This window comes from Metarhizium album (genome assembly GCF_000804445.1).
Source record: "Metarhizium album ARSEF 1941 chromosome Unknown scaffold_24, whole genome shotgun sequence".
Taxonomy (NCBI): Eukaryota; Fungi; Ascomycota; class Sordariomycetes; order Hypocreales; family Clavicipitaceae; genus Metarhizium; species Metarhizium album.
Window position 1 is genome coordinate 72,314 of NW_024467598.1, and position 18,080 is coordinate 90,393.

At 57.2% G+C, this 18,080-nt stretch overlaps 9 protein-coding genes across 9 annotated transcripts; 5 read left to right on the forward strand and 4 right to left on the reverse strand.

The window, feature by feature from the left end:
- Positions 1-609: 609 nt before the first annotated feature.
- Positions 610-1,764, reverse strand: MAM_06779 (Mn2+ homeostasis protein Per1; the record flags this gene model as incomplete). The annotated part of the gene is made up of 4 exons (XM_040825577.1): positions 610-667; positions 732-1,497; positions 1,555-1,665; positions 1,722-1,764. The coding sequence occupies 4 exons, from the start codon at positions 1,762-1,764 to the stop codon at positions 610-612; spliced, it is 978 nt and encodes a 325-aa protein (XP_040676341.1).
- Positions 1,765-2,707: 943 nt separating this feature from the next.
- Positions 2,708-5,445, forward strand: MAM_06780 (Protein kinase-like domain protein; the record flags this gene model as incomplete). The annotated part of the gene is made up of 2 exons (XM_040825578.1): positions 2,708-4,603; positions 4,702-5,445. The coding sequence occupies 2 exons, from the start codon at positions 2,708-2,710 to the stop codon at positions 5,443-5,445; spliced, it is 2,640 nt and encodes an 879-aa protein (XP_040676342.1).
- Positions 5,446-5,965: 520 nt separating this feature from the next.
- Positions 5,966-6,610, reverse strand: MAM_06781 (YmL49-like protein; the record flags this gene model as incomplete). The annotated part of the gene is made up of 1 exon (XM_040825579.1): positions 5,966-6,610. One exon carries the CDS (start codon positions 6,608-6,610, stop codon positions 5,966-5,968), a length of 645 nt encoding a protein of 214 aa, XP_040676343.1.
- Positions 6,611-6,896: 286 nt separating this feature from the next.
- On the forward strand, positions 6,897-7,747 carry MAM_06782 (Ribosomal protein S8e/ribosomal biogenesis NSA2; the record flags this gene model as incomplete). The annotated part of the gene is made up of 2 exons (XM_040825580.1): positions 6,897-6,899; positions 6,968-7,747. 2 exons carry the CDS (start codon positions 6,897-6,899, stop codon positions 7,745-7,747), a joined length of 783 nt encoding a protein of 260 aa, XP_040676344.1.
- An 813-nt stretch (positions 7,748-8,560) lies between these two features.
- On the forward strand, positions 8,561-10,209 carry MAM_06783 (protein arginine N-methyltransferase 1; the record flags this gene model as incomplete). Its single annotated transcript, XM_040825581.1, has 5 exons — positions 8,561-8,643; positions 8,836-8,917; positions 8,996-9,105; positions 9,311-9,642; positions 9,731-10,209. The coding sequence occupies 5 exons, from the start codon at positions 8,561-8,563 to the stop codon at positions 10,207-10,209; spliced, it is 1,086 nt and encodes a 361-aa protein (XP_040676345.1).
- Positions 10,210-10,693: 484 nt separating this feature from the next.
- MAM_06784 (N-acetylglucosamine-phosphate mutase) lies at positions 10,694-12,402 on the reverse strand (the record flags this gene model as incomplete). Its single annotated transcript, XM_040825582.1, has 2 exons — positions 10,694-11,551; positions 11,644-12,402. 2 exons carry the CDS (start codon positions 12,400-12,402, stop codon positions 10,694-10,696), a joined length of 1,617 nt encoding a protein of 538 aa, XP_040676346.1.
- A 1,321-nt stretch (positions 12,403-13,723) lies between these two features.
- On the forward strand, positions 13,724-15,454 carry MAM_06785 (DNA repair nuclease, XPF-type/Helicase; the record flags this gene model as incomplete). Its single annotated transcript, XM_040825583.1, has 1 exon — positions 13,724-15,454. One exon carries the CDS (start codon positions 13,724-13,726, stop codon positions 15,452-15,454), a length of 1,731 nt encoding a protein of 576 aa, XP_040676347.1.
- A 144-nt stretch (positions 15,455-15,598) lies between these two features.
- On the reverse strand, positions 15,599-16,346 carry MAM_06786 (riboflavin synthase alpha chain; the record flags this gene model as incomplete). The annotated part of the gene is made up of 2 exons (XM_040825584.1): positions 15,599-16,254; positions 16,316-16,346. 2 exons carry the CDS (start codon positions 16,344-16,346, stop codon positions 15,599-15,601), a joined length of 687 nt encoding a protein of 228 aa, XP_040676348.1.
- Positions 16,347-16,799: 453 nt separating this feature from the next.
- MAM_06787 (Tetratricopeptide-like helical) lies at positions 16,800-17,933 on the forward strand (the record flags this gene model as incomplete). Its single annotated transcript, XM_040825585.1, has 1 exon — positions 16,800-17,933. The coding sequence occupies one exon, from the start codon at positions 16,800-16,802 to the stop codon at positions 17,931-17,933; it is 1,134 nt and encodes a 377-aa protein (XP_040676349.1).
- Positions 17,934-18,080: the final 147 nt, after the last annotated feature.

Genomic DNA, 18,080 nt, shown 5'->3' on the forward strand with positions numbered 1-18,080 from the left:
GACCATTAATGCACTATCCTTTCTCATTGTTATTTTACGCGAATGAGTCGAAACGAAGATGAACACTGTCTGCCTCGATGTACATGATACCTTTTCTCTTTTCTCTTCTCGCTCCTTTTTCTATATGCTACGGAGCGACGATACCGGAGAGGCGGCGGGTTGTAGGGCTGGCTTTGGTGGTCTCTTGGTTTTTAGATACGAACTGCCTTGCCCTTTCACGTTTCTCTAAGCCATATTTTCGTTGAGCAAGTTTTTGCTTTATTCTTTCCTTTTCTTTCTTTGCGAACAATCTTGTCTTGATATTTTACAGCATGCACGGCCGAAGGAATAAAAAAGGAACAGGACCGCAGCAACTTGTGCGACTTCGTAACTAGCGTTCACAATGCATGATACGCTTTGATGCACTCTGACACGATCCGACAAGCCATAATTGTGAGCTTCAAGTTAATGATGCATGGGTATCTAGTACTATTTAGAAACGCAACCACAGCCCCCTAGCTCCGTCGTCCGTCTCAACAAAGGCAACACTCTTTCTCTCTTGTGATGGGACCCTTGGTGACTTGAGATGACGACTCAGCAACGCTTTCTGCAAGGCTCATCAGTGAGCTTTCAGGCCTTGTGCCGCTCCGTGCCAGCAATATCCTGCTGAGCATCCTTTAACAAGAAACTATTTGCAGACATTTAGCTCACAGGTCAAGCCATCGAGACATGGGGACACCTGCGCAACTTACTTGTACCACAGGACAGTAGGGCCAATCGTCAGCAGATGCCACAGACTATGGGCATCAATACACCCCAGCCAGGGTGGGAAGTCAAACAGCTCCATGCTCATGGCAAACATTACCCAAGCGACAACTACGCCGGGCACCATGGACCACAAGCTCCCAGACTTTTTGAAGCTCGTCACACTGAACCAGCTCCACAGGATATTCTGCACGATGCCAGCCGCAACATTGGCGGCCATGTTGTACGCGTAGTCCCAGCGCACGCCCTTCAAGTACGCGACGTGGAATACATATAGCATTATGCACAGCAGCGTCCACACGCGGAGGGCGGATCGTCGACGTGGCGAGGGCCGGTCGATTCGGAAGATGCGAATGGGCGTGTAGTACAGCCCGTAGAGGACGCTTGCGCCTGCGGCAAAGTAGTCCAATTCTTCTGTGAGCTGAAAGTCACGCGTGTGGAAAATGGCGCTAAAGACCCAGCTGGCGATTCCGACTTGAGCTAGCATCACGTAGAACGGACGCAGGCTGTATGTCGCTGGGATTCGGGCGCGGACCTTGGCAAGGCCATGCCAGTGGGCATAGAGGTTGCCGAGGGAGAAGAGCACCGAGAAGGGCTCCTGCATCCCGAGGAACCGGTAGAAGGGCCATTTGCCGTGGAACTGGACGATGGGATCGCCAGCGGCGACCCGCTGGGCCGTGACGATGTGCTGGCAGGTATAGTCGCATTCAGAGGCGCAGTTCCAGAGCAGGAGGCGACGGTGGGCGGCTTTTCCTTGACAGTTAGCCAGGCGCACCGGTTCGACAGGTCAACTGCGCTTCGGGGACGTACGGATGGGAGTGTGACCCTTGCCGGGACCGCAGTTTTCGGTCTTGCAGACCTGCCATCGGTTAGCTTCAGAACGGGGAGGATCACGACGGGTGACGTGCCTCGAGGCAGTCCCTGAATGCGGGCGAGCGATCTCCAACGGAAGCGTGCGAGACGCCAGAGAAGATGACGAAGAGGAGGCACAGGGAGTACAAGGATGGGGTGGTCCCCCATGGCCGCCTCCCACCGGGTGCCATTACAAAAGCATCGATGGGGGGTAGACGGAAAGGAAAAAGCGACGAGGCGAGAGCCCAGCAGCTGGAAAAGGAGGTGTTGGGGTTGGGGGAGACGCGGAAGACTTGTGTCACGGTGTCGAACGGAGATGGGACATGTCCTGCACTTGGCAGGGGCCAGATTGGCGGAGGCCAGAAGAAGACGGAAGACGGACGGCAAAGGCACTCGCTCACTGGTGTGCTGAGTGGGGAGTCCGGGGCGTGTATTCTGTAAAAGACGTGGTGCTCGAATTTTCGTCTCTTCTGAGAGAGTCATACGCGATGTTTTTTCACCACGTTGAATGGCTCCATCTGCTTACCTACTGCGAGCAGGTACCCAGGTACTCCGTACCTACGCGGCATTGGTCTGGGACAAGTCCTCTCCTTACCGGGTCATGCCCTGCCTGCCACGCCATGTGCCGACCTCAGGACCTCCTTTATTTTCCGTCGATGAACAGCCGCCATGACGGTTCAACACGTTACACAATACACAATGCAGAGTCATTGCGACTCATGTCACCAAACTTGCCATTGCCTGGCAAACTGGGTCTTTGGTTCCTGGGCCACAGCGAGCCATATTCGGATTGCCCCACCCCGCCATTGGTTGCCGTGGGCAACCTCCGGCTTTGTGATTGGCCACTCTCCATATTCTTCAAAATATCACACCGACAGGTTTGTCGTCCCTCTCTGTTGTCGATGCCGATCCAAGCGACGCGACAACATCAACTAAAATATTTCTCGCGGCACGTGTGCGAGCCAGGGCCATGGGAGATCCCGACACGTAAAGAAACCCTGAAATCTCGACCGTTGCCGCCAATCGACTTCCAAAATCTACCGCTGCATTCTCAGAGTATACGCACTATCAACCCACGCGTTCTCCAATGGCGACCGCATCGCCGACCCCAATGGCCGCCGCCGGTGCCGTCCGGAGAACATCACAACGCCAGGCCTTGAGGCGTCCTGCCTCGCGACAGATGGTAAGCAGGAGCGAGAGTCAAGCCGCCGCCGGCGCCGCCGGCGCCGTGACACCCGCAGCAAGCCAATCACCACATCAGCAGCAATTTCACGACGACAGTTCAGAGGATGAGATCCCCGTGCCTATGAAGCTCAGCGCTCTCACCAAAGCTCTTCTCAACGATGACGCCCCGGAACCTGCCAACAAGGGAGCCTCGCCGCCGCGTACCAGACGACGAACCAGTGCGTTGAACGACAACAACAACAACAACAACAACGACAATTTGGCGTCGGCCGGTGTTGTCGCAGCCGCCTCCCAGGATAGACGACATCTACGATCCGGAGGTGTACAGCCTCCGGATGACAAGGCCGCAAAGGCAGCCGACACGAGCCAAAATCAAGAGGCTAGCCCCGTTAGGAAGAGGGTCGTACGTCTGGGCAGCAACCCGCACAGCCTGAACCAGATGGGACCGGGCAAGAGACGGTCTACTTCCATGTCTCGCTCTATGGGACAAAAGCCAGCCGCCTCACTGCCCAGCCGGACAGGCAATCACCATGAAAAGCCCGCGGCGGCGGCGGCGGAGGAGGAGGAGGAGCCAGGACTGCAGCCAGAGCCGCGACCAGAGGTCAACACCCCGTCACATCCTGAACGGGTCGTGCGGATTGCCGGCGGCTCCTCGGCCAACCAAAGCCGGGTCGGTTCCTCTGGGCCCTCATCCGGACGCTCCAAGTTTGACCGTTCTGTGGCCGACAGATCGCACCTGGAAGCCGAGTACGACCGGTCAGAAGCAGCCGAGAGCGCGCTGCGAAATTCCGGAGGCGGCGGAAGCGCGTCGCGATACCCCTCGACGCGGAGCCGTGCCGACGATGTCAACCTGCAGAGCTCCATGCGAGTCAAGCGAGTCGGCAAGCTGTCAGGAAGCTTCTTGAGCGGACCGGCCAGGAGAGGCAGACGGCGCCAGAGCGACGAGGAGGGCGAGGGCCACGGAGACGGAGAAGTTGCCGCCCCCAGCCACGAAGCTGAGCACGGCGTCCAGCCGGCGGACGAGGTGCCCGGGTCGTCAATCTACCACGAAGCAGAAAATCGGGACTTCAACTCGGGAAGCCCCGTCAGCGGGAGTGCCGCCGCCGCCGCCGCCGCCGCTGCCCGAGCCAGTCATAGGAGGCAGGCTTCCGGCATCGAGTTGCCCGACCTTCGCTCGTCGAGGCGCTCCTCTCGCGGGGTTCAGTTTGAGGCCCAACGGGTTGACCACATTACCGTGCCGGAAGCGATGCTCCCCAAGCGTATCGAGATCCCGTCCACAAACGACCAGGAAAATGAGTATCCCATCACCTTCAAGAGGCCAGTCAAGGTGGCCGCCGACGCGGGCGCAGAGAAGCCCAGTATCCGGCCGCTGCACGTGCACGTCGGCCTTGAAAACGCCAAAGCAGCATCGCCCGAGCGGAAACCTTTGGCTTCCATTGCAAACAACACACCACACCGGTCCGCCCACCCGCCGCCGCCGCCGCCGCCGCCCAAGATGTCCGTCTTGGAGGCGGCCACGTCGACGGCCGGCGCGGCCACAACGACCCAGGCTAGGCAGCGTCGAAACGTGCTCCGAGTCAATGGGAAATGTTACACCAGGCTCGAGTGCCTCGGCCGAGGCGGCAGCGCCAAGGTGTATCGGGTGACGGCCGAAAACGGCAAAATGTTTGCCCTCAAGCGAGTGTCTCTGGAGAATGCCGACGACAACACCATCAAGGGTTACAGAGGCGAGATTGACCTTTTGGGCAAGCTCAAGGGCGTTGATCGCGTCATTGATTTGTACGACCATGAACTGAACTCGGAGAAACAAGTTCTTACATTGGTATGTGGCTAGACTTGGCGGAGAAACTCGTCGAGCTTTGCTAACCGTTTCCCCCCCCCCCCCCCTCCAAACTCCTCACGTCTCGACAAAATTCCGAGACGGCCAGGTTCGATCCCGTCTTTGTGCGGTTCTACTGGAAAGAGATGCTCGAGTGTCTGCAATCAGTGCACCAGTACGAGATCGTTCACTCGGACCTGAAACCAGCCAACTTTGTCCTTGTCCAGGGCCGCTTAAAACTCATCGACTTTGGCATAGCCAACGCCATCCAGACCGAGGAGACTGTCAACGTCCATCGCGAGACCCAAGTCGGAACACCCAGCTACATGTCGCCCGAGTCGCTCATGGACGCCAACAACCCTCGTGGAGGCCGCGTTCCGGGCCGCCCCAAGCTCGTCAAGCTCGGCAAACCCAGTGACATTTGGTCCCTGGGCTGCATCCTGTATCAAATGGTCTATGGCGTCCCGCCGTTTGGACACATCGCCAACCAAATGGCCCGGTGCCAGGCCATTATCAACTGGGACCACGTCATTGAGTTTCCCTCGCGAGCAACGGGAGGCGTCCCCGTGCCGCCGTCGCTGCTGCGTACGATGAAGCGCTGCCTCAACCGGGATCACCACATGCGCCCTACCTGCGAGGAGCTCCTCCACGCCTCGGACCCCTTCCTTTACCCTGCCGAGTTTAATGAAAAGGCCCTCCCCATTGACGAGGAACTGCTTGGTAGAATCATTCAGAGCGTCGTCACCCGCTGTCGCGAACGAATGCCGACCGAGTCGGAGGGCGCAAGTGTCTGGCCGCAAGCGTATTGGACAAGTATCCGGAAGGCAATGGCCGGGAGGATGTAGACTTTGTCGTTCACCATGCCTCTTTGTCTATTTGATGTCGAAGAAAACAGGGGTGCGGGGCGTGGGGATCTTTTCTTCCTTTTTTTCTTTTCCTTTTCCTTTTCTTTTCCTTTTCTTTCTACCTGTGAATAAACAGACTTGGAAATCAGGCGGGCATAGCTTGGTGTTTTGGAGTCTTGCTTCATGTCTTTCGTTTGGCCAAGGGCTATTTGTTGGTTATCTGGGGGGGGTTGCGACAGGCATGGAGTAGCGTTCAGAATCTCCTCATGTGAGACTTGTTGTTGTTGTTTTTGGGCATTCCAGATATCCAAGTTGCATGGTTTTGTGTCGAGCGGCGAGAATGTATCACAGTTGACCAGACCATATCATTGAGGCGTCGTTGTGCTTGATGAAATGGGTATTATTATACAGCCAGTAGCCCCGCTGATATTGATATACGTTGTTGCATACCGGTACACAGAATCTCCTTGCTTGCCTTCCCGCCTCTCCCTCCGCCTTCCTCCCACCCCGCTCCCGTGGGCTACTCTGGGTCTTGGTCTTGTTCGAAATTTTTAATAGTCAGCTCCGAGACGCGCAGGATGGTGTATCGGTGCTTGCTCTTGGCCTGTCTCATTCGCCTCTGTCTCCGCTTCTTCTTGATCTTGATGCGCAGCGGTTCCGATTCGACGCCCAGCACTGTCGCGCGGCACTCGAAGACGCGCTCGTCGATGTGCGGGGCCCCCTTCATCGTGGAGTCGCGGCTGCCTATCACGCTGGCTCTGTTGAGACGGAGCACGTCGCCCGGAAGCACGCCTGGCATGCGGAACGGGAGCCGGATCCGGTCGCCCTCCTGGACCAGGTAGGGGAAGCCGTGGATGTGGACGGTGATGTAGTGGCCTGGCTGTGCTGCGAGCAAGGGGAGCAGGTTCCTGACCGAGTCTTGGATGGGGGCCGGCGGCGCCGCTGGGTGGCTCTTCTTGAAGGCTAGGGGACGGACCTGGTCGTCTGTCGGGTTGGGGGCGTTGTTGACGTGCCGCCGGTTTGGCGGCTCGATGATGGGCGGCGTGCTGTTGAATGCCCGGCTGCGTATGGGCAAGGCCAGCAGCGCCGCCGCGGACCGGGAGGCTGATGCTGGCGCGTGGGGCGCCCGGAGCTCCCGGACGGGGCGGAAGAGCGCTCTGCTCATGGTGACGCTGCGGATGGCTCTATCTTGGGTTCAAGACAGCTGCGGGCTGTCCCACGACCACCAAGTCCCTGCGTTGCGGTCGTGGTCGTGGTCGTGGACCCGAGCATGGCGCCAAAAATGTAAAATGTTGGTGAGAGCTTTGGTCGGAGAAGCGTTGTGCCGGGCTCCGCCTGCTGCCCGCCATTTCTGTTTCGCGGTCGGCCGAAATTTCACCTTGGCTCCACACGCCATTTCGACAACACACGGTCAAGACTCAAAAGTCGCAGAGTCGGGCGACGCAGTCATCATGGTAGGTCTCGTCCCTCGACTCCCGTCATCGAAATGGGCAATGGGAATGTCGTCTGATAGTCTCTGCAGCCTCAGAATGAGTACATGGAAAGGTGGCGTAAGCTGCACGGCCGGCGCCTGGACCACGAAGAACGAAGGCGAAAGAGAGCCGCCCGTGAGGGCCACAAGGCTTCCCAGGATGCGCAGAACCTGCGTGGTCTGCGGGCCAAGCTGCATCAGCAGAAGCGTCACAAGGAGAAGATTCAGATGAAGAAGGCGATCAAGGCACATGAGGAGAGAAACGTCAAGACTGCCGACGAAAAGGAGCCCGCAACCCCCATGCCCTCGTACCTTCTTGACAGGACGAACCCGTCGACGGCCAAGGCCCTCAGCAGCGCCATCAAGAACAAGCGAGCGGAAAAGGCAGCCAAGTTTAGCGTTCCCCTGCCCAAGGTCCGCGGCATCAGCGAGGAGGAAATGTTCAAGGTGGTCAAGACCGGCAAGAAGATCCAGAAGAAGGGCTGGAAGCGCATGGTCACGAAGCCTACGTTTGTCGGACAGGACTTTACGCGAAGAAACCCCAAATACGAGCGATTTATACGTCCCCTGGGGCTTCGTTACAAAAAAGCCAACGTCACGCACCCCGAGCTGGGTGTCACGGTGCAGCTGCCCATCATCAGCGTCAAGAAGAACCCGCAAAACCCTCTGTATACGCAGCTGGGCGTTTTGACAAAGGGAACCGTCATCGAGGTCAACGTGAGCGAATTGGGCTTGGTGACGGCTGGCGGAAAGGTTGTGTGGGGTCGATACGCGCAGGTGACGAACAACCCCGAGAACGAGGGCTGCATCAACAGCGTGTTGCTCGTCTAAGGTCCAGCCAGGTATAGCATGGCATGGAGAGGGGACTGGGAGACTTCAGGATGCCTCTGCGGTACAAGTTTCCACATGTCAGTTTTGCCTTGGTTGCATGTAACGGCGTTGGGGGCGTTTTCTGGGACCAGAGAGGTGAAAACATGAAGAAGCGACGCGCGTGGTATGCATACCCAATGCAATGCAGTGGCGTGCGTTGCGCAGGCTCGAATACATGGCCACTGACGTTCTGTGATGACAATGAGTGCCTTTGCTGAGATTGTGAATCCATGTACAAAAAACGCGTAGTTACTTGCAGAGACAAAGTTACTCTGTGATGCAGGCATGTACCACGCCAGACCCGTTGTGCAGGTCTCTTTTCGCTTGGTGAATACGTAAATACGACAAGTGGATGGCCACTTTTGATATCTGTGGTGTTGATGCGGGATGCGACGTCGTTTTTCATGCTTCTCGACTCCTCGGTCAGCCAGATGTGCAACTATTTGTCTGGTGCCGACGTCAATCAATCAATTGACGCAGCGCCAAGACGGGGTGGCGGTGGCGTGCGGGCCGTTCAAATGTGAGGGAGTACGGAGTACGGAGTACCAGACACCAGACACCAGACTAGCTCGTCAGGGCGGTGGCCCGATAAATTATTTTTCTGCCCGACAAAACCTGCAGTCGCCCGTCCGTCGTCTGTAGCGCGTCTTCCTTGCGGCCAGCGACCCAACGGCGTCTCACTTCACCTCGTGCCGCAACTCCCGGCGCCTCGGAATTTCTCCCTATCTCATTTCTGCCGGAATTCTGCATCCGTAAGGGGTGTTTACGGCCACAATGACTGGCGACAAGATGGACGTTGAGATTGCCGAGCAGCGCATGAAGTCGCTCGAGCACAGCGAGCAGCACTACTTTAAGAGGTTGGTTGTGCCACCATATCCTGTCGGTGTAACGATTCGCAATGGAACGGGGGGAAAAGACAAAGTGCACGCCTTGCTAATTGATCCGCGTCCCCAGCTACGACCACCATGGTATGATTTTCCCGCCGCCCGTTCGATGCCGTGCAATTCCACGGCACCATTGCTGACGGACATTTTGCCCTGAGCAAAAAGGCATCCACGAGGAAATGCTGGTGAGCCCATGGCTGCCCCTCCCCCGCCGCCGCGCCAGACCGCACCAGACCCTGCGCGGAAGGTGCAGGCGAGCATGTAGTGTACTTGCTGTATGGGCATGTGCATGACTGACCAGTTTCCCTTTCGAACCTGCTCCTAGAAAGATGAGGTCCGCACCCGATCCTACATGAATGCCATTATGCAAAACAAGCACCTGTTCAAGGACAAGGTTGTTCTCGATGTCGGCTGTGGCACCGCCATCTTGTCCATGTATGTTTGACCGGCTTCATTCTTCATTCACCCTTGCGACTGGGGAGACTAGATGGAGGAACCGCTGCCGCCGCCGCGCCCTGCCTCTCCCTCCTCACCTGTACCACAATGCACCGCCTGCGACGTGACCTCGAATACGGACGCCCTTTTTTCTTCTCCCCTTTCTTTGTTTGTCTGTTTGCAATCGAGACTCACCCTGTGCCAGGTTTGCTGCCAAGGCTGGTGCCAAGCACGTCGTCGGCGTCGACATGTCGTCCATCATCTTCAAGGCCCGCGAGATTGTAAAGGCCAACGGCCTGTCCGACAAAATCACCCTTATTCAGGGCAAGATGGAGGAAATCGAGATGCCCTACCCCAAGGTCGACATCATCATTTCCGAGTGGATGGGCTACTTCTTGTTGTACGAGAGCATGTTGGATACCGTACTGTATGCTCGCGACACCTATCTCGACAGGGACGGCCTCATCTTCCCCGACAAGGCCACCATCTTCTTTGCCGGCATCGAAGACGGCGAATACAAGGAAGAGAAGATTGGATGTATGTTTTGAATGTTTTCACCTCGTCCCCCTCTCTCCCTCTCCCCTGGCCCCGCCCGCCCTGCCAACTGACCAACAATCCTCTCTAGTTTGGGACAATGTCTACGGCTTCGACTACACGCCGCTCAAGGAGACCGCCCTCTCCGAGCCCCTCGTTGACACCGTCGAGCTAAAGACTGTCGTCACCGACCCGACACCCGTCCTCACCCTCGACCTCTACACCTGTACCGTCGCCGACCTCGCCTTTGCCACGCCCTTCAAGCTCTCCATCAAGCGCGACGACTTCATCCACGCCCTCGTGTCCTGGTTCGACATCGACTTCACCGCCTGTCACAAGCCCATCCGCTTCTCTACCGGCCCCCACACCAAATATACCCACTGGAAACAGACAGTCTTCTACTTCAAGGACGTGCTTACTGTCCAGGACGGCGAGCAGATTTCGTGCAAGCTCCAGGTCAAACCCAACGCCAAGAACCGCCGTGACCTGGACATTGACATCCAGTACGAGTTCCAGCCGGAGGACTCTACCCGGTCATCGTCTGGAGATTGCTCGTTCCACATGTGCTAAGCATGTACGACTCTAATCTAATGGTGGTGGAAGAACACAAATTGATATGGCCTCACAAACGCTTGCGTGGCTGGAGACACATGGTATGTAGAATCTACTACATGAGACACGGTCTGGGAAAAGAGAAAAAAGGGACGCAAAAACATGTAGACGGGAGCTGGACGGCGTATTTTCTGTTTTCTACACTCCTAAGCTTTTGCTCGCCGGCCTTAGTCCAGTCGGCTTAGATAGACGTGACAATGGTGTGCATTGGCATCGGATGTCCATCCTCCGCTCGAAGCCATTCTTCAATGTCAAGAAAAGAGAATTACATCTCTCCATTCACGATATGCTACGGCTACTTGGCCAATGTTGCTTCTCATCACATCAAATGTCGCTCTGCGTGTCAGCACCGGTTTTTTCTCCCCCACTCGGGAATGCTCTCTCGTTTCCTTTCATCCATGTCATCATCATGTCATTCGTCCCATTGTCGCAACTAGACACACTACGATCCGAATTGCTTTACAATCTGAGCGACCTTGTTTGCAAGTTCTTCTGCCTCGGAGCGGGTCGCCGCCTCCGCATACACTCGGCATGCATTTTCGGTGCCGCTGGCACGAGCAAACGAGCGTGCGGATGCGTACTTTAGAACAACATTGTCAATCTCATCTTGGGCACCAGGTGGGTGGCTAAGACGCCGCTCGGCATCCGTCGCATGGAAGAGATCCTTGTTGCCAACCTCGACACGAACCAGGCGGTTGGGCAGGTCGGTGTAGGTCATGGCCCAGTCCTTGAGGGTCCAGCCCTTGTGAGCCAGGACGACTTCGACCATGAGCATGTCAGAAATGGCGTCTCCAACAGTCTGGTTGATCAAGTCTCCGACAGCGGCGAGTGTGTCGAGGGCGTCCTTTTGGGCGGGAGACTGAGGCTCCTTTTCCTTAAAGGTGCGCATGGCCTCCTGGGAGAAGACGACGGTGCCGTGGCCGTTGGCCTCGAAGTAGACGCCAACGTCGAATTGGCATGCCGCGTGGTGCAGATGCTTGACGCCGGTGGGTGTGAAGACGACGGGAAGCTGCAGGTGCTTCTCAATGTAGTTGGTGCTGGCGCCGTTGGCATAGGCCGTCTGCACGACCCCGATACGCAGCTCGCCCTCGAGGCCGGCGGAGCGGATGAGGTCGCCAATGAAGGAGGCGCAGAGAGAGGAGATGCGGTCGCCATCCAGCATGACGAAGCCGGTATCTGGGTCGATCCAGTGGTAAATCAGGCGGTCAGCGTCGCCATCCAAGGAGCAGCAACGGGCTCCGGGGACGGGCTTCGGGGTTTGGGGAGCTCTCTGTTTTGTCTTGACATAGTCGGCGCCGCACTGTGAGGGCAAGAAAAGGTGATTAGCAGAGCTGGCAGCAGACAGGTCACACAGCAGAGACAGCTTTGGGCAAACCAAGACTTGACACATACGTCAAGGTTGAGAAGCTCGGGCCGTAGAACATCGTCATTGACCACCTTGACGTTGAAGCCGGTCTTGTCCTTGGGGATGAACTTGAGCATCTCGGAGAACTTGGGTCCACCGACGCCGTTGGCACAGTCTACAGTCAGCTGGCCGTTGATCTTTCTACCGCGCAGGGCACGGACAAAGGCGTCGGAGAACTTTTTGTAGTAGCCGCCCTCGCTGGGCTCGCCATAGGCTTTGGGGGTGCCTTCGGTGTTGACACAGCGGGTCAAGTAGTGCAGCTGGGGAGTGGTCAGGATCTTGTAGTCGGTGTATTCGGTGGCTGTAGCTTCCAGGGCGGCGGCCAAGGCAGAGACCAGGCCGTGGCCGGAAGGTCGAGTGTCCCGGCCGTAGACGACGCGGCCGGGGCTGCTCAGGTCGATCTTGAGCTGGGCAGCGAGGGCCTTGAAGGCGTTAAGAAGGTCTCGGTGGGTAGGACAGTTGACCAGGTGGGTAGCGTAGGCCTCCCAGTCCTGCTCGAGCATTTCGCCCATGGGGTCGACAATCTTGACGCCGTTGTCGGCAGCTGGGTTGTGACTGGCCGTGATCATGACGCCGATGGCTTGACCATTGAGCTTGCGGCTGCGCAGGCCAGCGAGCAGTCCAACACGAAACGAGACGGGCGGCAACAAATCAGCCTTCATTCGAAAGCCGGCGGTGCCATACTTGTAGGCGTGGCCGGAAACTATGGGGTATTTGGCCGAGGCGTCGAGGATCTTGTCGTCCATGATGGCGAGGTGTCTGCAGCATGTAAGTTGGAGTACGTGTCGACAATGGAGAGACAATGGAGAAGATCGAAAAATAGAGAGACCGAGGGGATGTGAGTGAGAGGATCGTTGTTGTCTTGGGGAGCCGGCGGGGAAGGGGAGACGTTTGCGGCCTTTGTTTCACTTTTACTCATTCATGCATTGATTGATTGCTCCGATGAAGGTCTTGGGAAGGCGAGCCTCTGTAACAGGAATGTGTGTCAACTGTCAACAGTTGGGGGATGGGCGTACCTTGGAGCAACAGAGCGGAGGGGATTGTCGTGGAAGCAGCGTGGGAAGTGAAGAGGATGGATGATGGTGGTTCGGGATGCAAGCGTCTTTTATTCAGAGAGGCGGGGTGGCTTTGGCTTGCTTGCTTGCTCTTTCTTCTTTGGTGGGGGACGCGGCAGTCGGCCGTCTCAAAGACGCAGAACAATGGCAGCAGCACTGCGTACTGCGTACCGCGTCCTCGTCGATGCTCGGGGCGGCGGGTGGAGATCAAGAGAAAAGGTAAGCCAAGCCAGCTCGAATAATAGAATAAGCTCGGCGAGGTTGAACATGGAGGGCGAGAGGGAGAGGGAGAGGGAGCTGGAGCAACGCCTTGGCCCTTGACGTCGAGCAGCGAGCCCACAAGCTACAAAGTTCAAACCACACACAGTCAGTCCACTCCACACACAACCCACGGCCCACGACCTGTGATGGATGTAGTTTCAGGCTTCCAAGTAGTTTCTAGTCTCTTATTCCTTAGTCGCAGGTCAGCCCAGGGCGAGGAGAAGGGAGTGAGGAGGTGATTGACCCCGCCAAACACAAGGTGGAGAAGGTGGCATCGGATGGCAAGCTGCCTCCAGCTACGTACTGGGAACCTGATGCTTGGGTGTGTAGGCACCGGAGTGGCCAGGTGCCGAGTACTTGGGTAATCCCGATGTACGGACAAACGGCCTCGTGGCTGTCAACTGTGTCCGGACCCCCGCGCGCCAATGGGCATCGGCGGTGTCGTCATCGTGGACTTTGTCAATGCGGCCCACCAGGCCACGTGCCTTCGCGCCTGCCGGCGTCTACAGACGGAAGGACTCGACGCGATGGGGACCTCTGAGACGCGGTTGTCTTGTCAACATTTTGCTTGACCACATCGTCTGGCCTTCAAGCCGACTCGTGCTGCCTCTTTTTGGTTTGATCCGTCTCTCCCTCTTCTCCTTCCCTCTTGAGATCTATTTTTATTTCTATTTCTATTTTTTTTTGGAGGGGAGCAAAGACAACCCCATGGCTTTGCATTCAACACTCCCCGACCCGCCGTCTCGACGCAATGGAAGAAGAATGCCCCAATCCCCTGCTCCTCACTTGGGTCAAGGAGTGGCTGGACACAGCACGAGAGCGCAACTCAAAAGGCTTCACCACCTATCGAAACGCCCATGAATCTCTCAAAGCATGCCCTCTGGTTTTTCACCACCCTGCCGAGCTGCAGCAGTTGAAGGGCTTTGGCCCAAAGTTGTGCGAGAGACTGACCGACAAGCTCCAGAAATACTGCCAGGAGAACCATCTGCCCATGCCGGAACATCCTCAAGTAAGGAAGGCTGCTAAGAAGGCCCAACTAGACGAGGAGACTGCTGCCGCTGCCGCCGCCGCCGAGGGAGGTTCCGCCCCAAAGAAGCGCAAGGTGCGACAACCCAAGGCCTACGTTCCAAGTTTTCGCTCGGGCGCCTATGCACTCTTGGTTGGCCTATCGACCCAACCCGACGACACCACCTCGGGTATGACCAAAGCAGACCTGATTCAAGTCTCGCAGCCCCATTGCGATTCCTCCTTCACCGCACCAAGCGACCCGACCAAGTTTTACACGGCGTGGAACTCGATGAAGACATTGGTCCAAAAGGAACTCGTCTATGAGAGGGGGAGACCCTTGCGGCGCTACCTCTTGACCGACGAGGGATGGGAAGTCGCCAGACGGATAAAAGAAACCCGTGAATGGAAAGCAGACAACAACAGCAACAACAACAACGCGGATGCCGCTCATGCCGCCTCGGTGCGGCCTGCCCGCTCGCCGCCTGCCGAGATTGAGGTTGTTGAAAGGGACACTGCAGCCGAGGGAAATGCCGTGGACGGCTCGTTGCCCGCTTTCCAACCCATCAAACTGGTCCCGGGTTCGTTTTCCGTTCGTCTAGTTCTGGACGTGCGTGAAGTCCGGGCCAAGACGGATCGTGACTACATGCAAGAGGAGCTGGCCAAGCTCGATGCCGCGCCGCTGATGAGAAGTTTGGAAGTGGGCGACGCCCAGTGGGTTGCCAAGTGCCATGATCCCACATTGCTCCAGAGGCTCGGCGCCGAGGGAGACGAGGTCGTGCTGGACTGGATTGTGGAACGAAAGCGCCTCGACGACTTGATTGGCAGTATCAAAGACGGACGATTTCACGAGCAAAAGTTTCGCCTCAGGCGCTCTGGTGTCCAAAACGTCATATATATCATCGAAGACATCACCATGGACCCGCAGACCCTCCAGAGGTACGAGGAGGCCGTACAGTCTGCCATTGCCTCGACACAAGTTGTCAATGGGTACTTTGTCAAGCGGACCTCCAAAATGGACGAGACTGTCAGGTACTTGTCGCGTTTGACCGCCGTGCTGAAGCGCAAGTACGAGAAACAGCCGCTGCATGTCATTCCGTCGAGGGTGATTACTGCGCAGAATTACGCCCCTTTGCTGCGGCATTTGAGAGAGACTCAGCCGTCCGTGGGCCATTACGTTACGTACCAGGCCTTCTCCTCGCTGGCGTCCAAATCAGAAATGATGACGCTGCGAGACGTCTTTTTAAAAATGTTAATGACAACCAGGGGAGTGACGGGGGAGCGAGCCCTCGAGATTCAAAGACGCTGGCGCACACCCCACGATTTCGTCAAGGCCTTTGAGGCTTGCGGGTCTGGAGAGACGGGTAGGAAACGCAAGCGAGAGCTGGTGTCGAGTCAACTTGGCCATTTTGTCGGGAGGAAGAGCATCAGCAAGGCTCTGAGTCAAAGGATATCTGAGGTTTGGGGCGACGCCTAGAACTGCTGGCAGGGCTGGCAGGCGGACTGGTATATTGTGTCATTTCTTTTTCCTGTTCTTCTCTCTCGAGACGAGGGATGCGGCGCGACTGATATACCCTTAGATGAGCTATACCACTGACCCTAATCTTATTGATACGCCTGCCTACTGCCTGCCAAGGATGCGCTGGACCATCTTCTCGAGCAACGGGATGCGGGCGTCGCTGCTGTTTGACCCCAGAATTCCGGCCAGCGACTTTTCGGCATACTTGGCCATCATGTCGACCTCAATATTCACCGTGTCGCCCTTGTTCTTGTGCGCCAGAACCACACGGTCCTGAGAGTACGAGATTAACATGATTTCCCACCAGCCGTCGGCGTCATTCACATTGGTCACCGTCAAACTCGTCCCATCAATGGCAATGAAGCCCTTGAAAATGACATATCGAAGCATGTCACGGTTCTTGGGCTGAAATCTAAACGTCAGCGCATTGCCGTCCGGCGTCACGGACAAGATGTCGGCCGTGGTGTCGACATGGCCCTGGACAAAATGGCCGCCCATGCGGGTGTCGGCTCGTACGGCTCGCTCCAGGTTCACGCGGCTGTTTTCAACAAGGGTGCCGAGATTGGTGATCCGCAAGGTTTCGGGGGCTACGCCCACGCTGAACGTGTCTGCTGTAAAGGACGTGACAGTGAGGCAGCACCCGTTGACAGCGATGGAGTCTCCCTCGTGGCAGTCTTTGAGGAGCAGTGAGTCCGCGGGGATGGTGAATGTCATGGTGGTGCCGCCAGTGGAGTCATTGTTGTCGAGGTGCGAGACGACTGACATGTTAAGTCATGGTTGGGCTGAGGCTGAGGATGAGATGAGCTGGCTGGGACGTACCTCCGATGTCTTCGACGATGCCGGTGAACATGGCAGATGGCTGTCTGTGAGTGGGCGATTGATGAGTTGAGATTGTTGACGAGCAATGGCGCGCAAGAAGATGACTGTTGCCTGAGGCTTGCAGGCCCCTTTTCAACCTGTGGCTTGAGTATTGTCTTGTGTCGAAGAATGCATACCAAGCGTCTTGCTCAACGTGCGCTTGTGGTGGTCAAGAGCGTGACTATTCCCACGTCCCTGTCGGCGCAACGTCCGAACAGACGGTGCCGCTGCCCCGCAGTGACATCGTTATCGATAAGACCTGCCGCCCAAAATTTTCAAGCGGCTCCTCGGGAGCTTTACATGCCGCCATACCGACCGTGGACATCATCCCATCCCCTCGTTTTCTGTCTTTTTTGGGGGGAAAGGGGCCTCACTCTTTGATTTCTGCCTCTTACAAGCTAGGCACACGCGCACAGCCGCCAATAAACAGAGTGCAGCTCGTACAATGGCGCCCAGTCGGCCAGGGCCCAAAAAGGAGTCCGGCCCCGGCGCCCTGCTCAGCGACGCAGACACCCAGTTTGAAGTCGGTAACCTCGACGAAGCGATTGCGCTTGCCTCCAAGGCCCTGGAATCATCAGGAGCAGGAGGCGCCTTTGAGCTCCGCGCTCTCAATCTACTCGGCACGCTGCTAGTCGAATCAGGCGAGGTTGATGAAGGACGCCGCTACTTCGAGCGAGCAGTCAAGCTGGATGAGGATGGCACGGTGGACGAAAAGGTCGGCGGCGGGCCCGACAAGTTTCTCTTCCTGGCACAGCTGAGCGAAGAGGGCGGCCAGGACAGCGTCAAGTGGTTCGAGAAGGGTGCTTCGGCACTGCGCCGTCAGATCCAGGACCTGGCCGACTTGACGGGCAGGACCCCCGAGCAGCAGGCCAGCCTGGACGAGAAGCAAAGAAAGCTGGGAGAGGTGCTGTGCGCCGTGGCCGAGGTGTACATGACAGATCTGTCCTGGGAGGAGGACGCCGAGGAGCGGTGCGAGGCGCTCGTCACGGAAGCCATGATGATTGCGCCCGACTCCCCCGAGACGTGGCAGACGGTTGCGAATGTGCGCATTTCGCAGGAGCGCGTGGATGAGGCGAGACAGTCGCTCAAGCGGAGTCTGGAGCTGTGGCAGGACTTGGACCCCGCCCATCCCAGCGTGCCCGCCTTTGCTACGAGAATTGGGCTTGCGCGGTTGTTGCTGGAGACGGAACTGGAGCAGGACGCGCTCCGGGTTCTGGAGCGTCTGGTCACGGATGACGATCAGAGCGTCGAGGCGTGGTACCTGGGCGGGTGGTGCCTCTTCACTGCAGGCGAGAAGCAGAGGGATAGTCGGGAGCAGCGGGATGTCGACGCCGGGGACGAGTGGAAGTCGACGTGGTCGACGGCGAGGAAGTGGCTGGGGCAGTGTCTGAAGCTGTATGCCATGCTGGACTATGAGGACGAGCGACTGGGCGAGCATGCGGTCGAGTTGTTCCAAGAGATGAACAAGGAGCTGGGTGACATGCCAGAGGGGGAGGAGGATAACTGGGAGGATTCAGGGGATGAAGATGGACAAGACGAGGGTGAAGGCGGCGGTGACGACGAGGAAATGGACGGTTGAATCCGTCTGCAAGATACGACTACGGTCACTTGGGCAGGAAACAAAGGGCATTCATTAGGCGGCGTTTGGGGCGGTTGCTGCGTGATTTGACAAAAATCAAGGAACGACTGGTTGAGCCGTGGGGTGTCGTTGGCAGACATTTTTTTT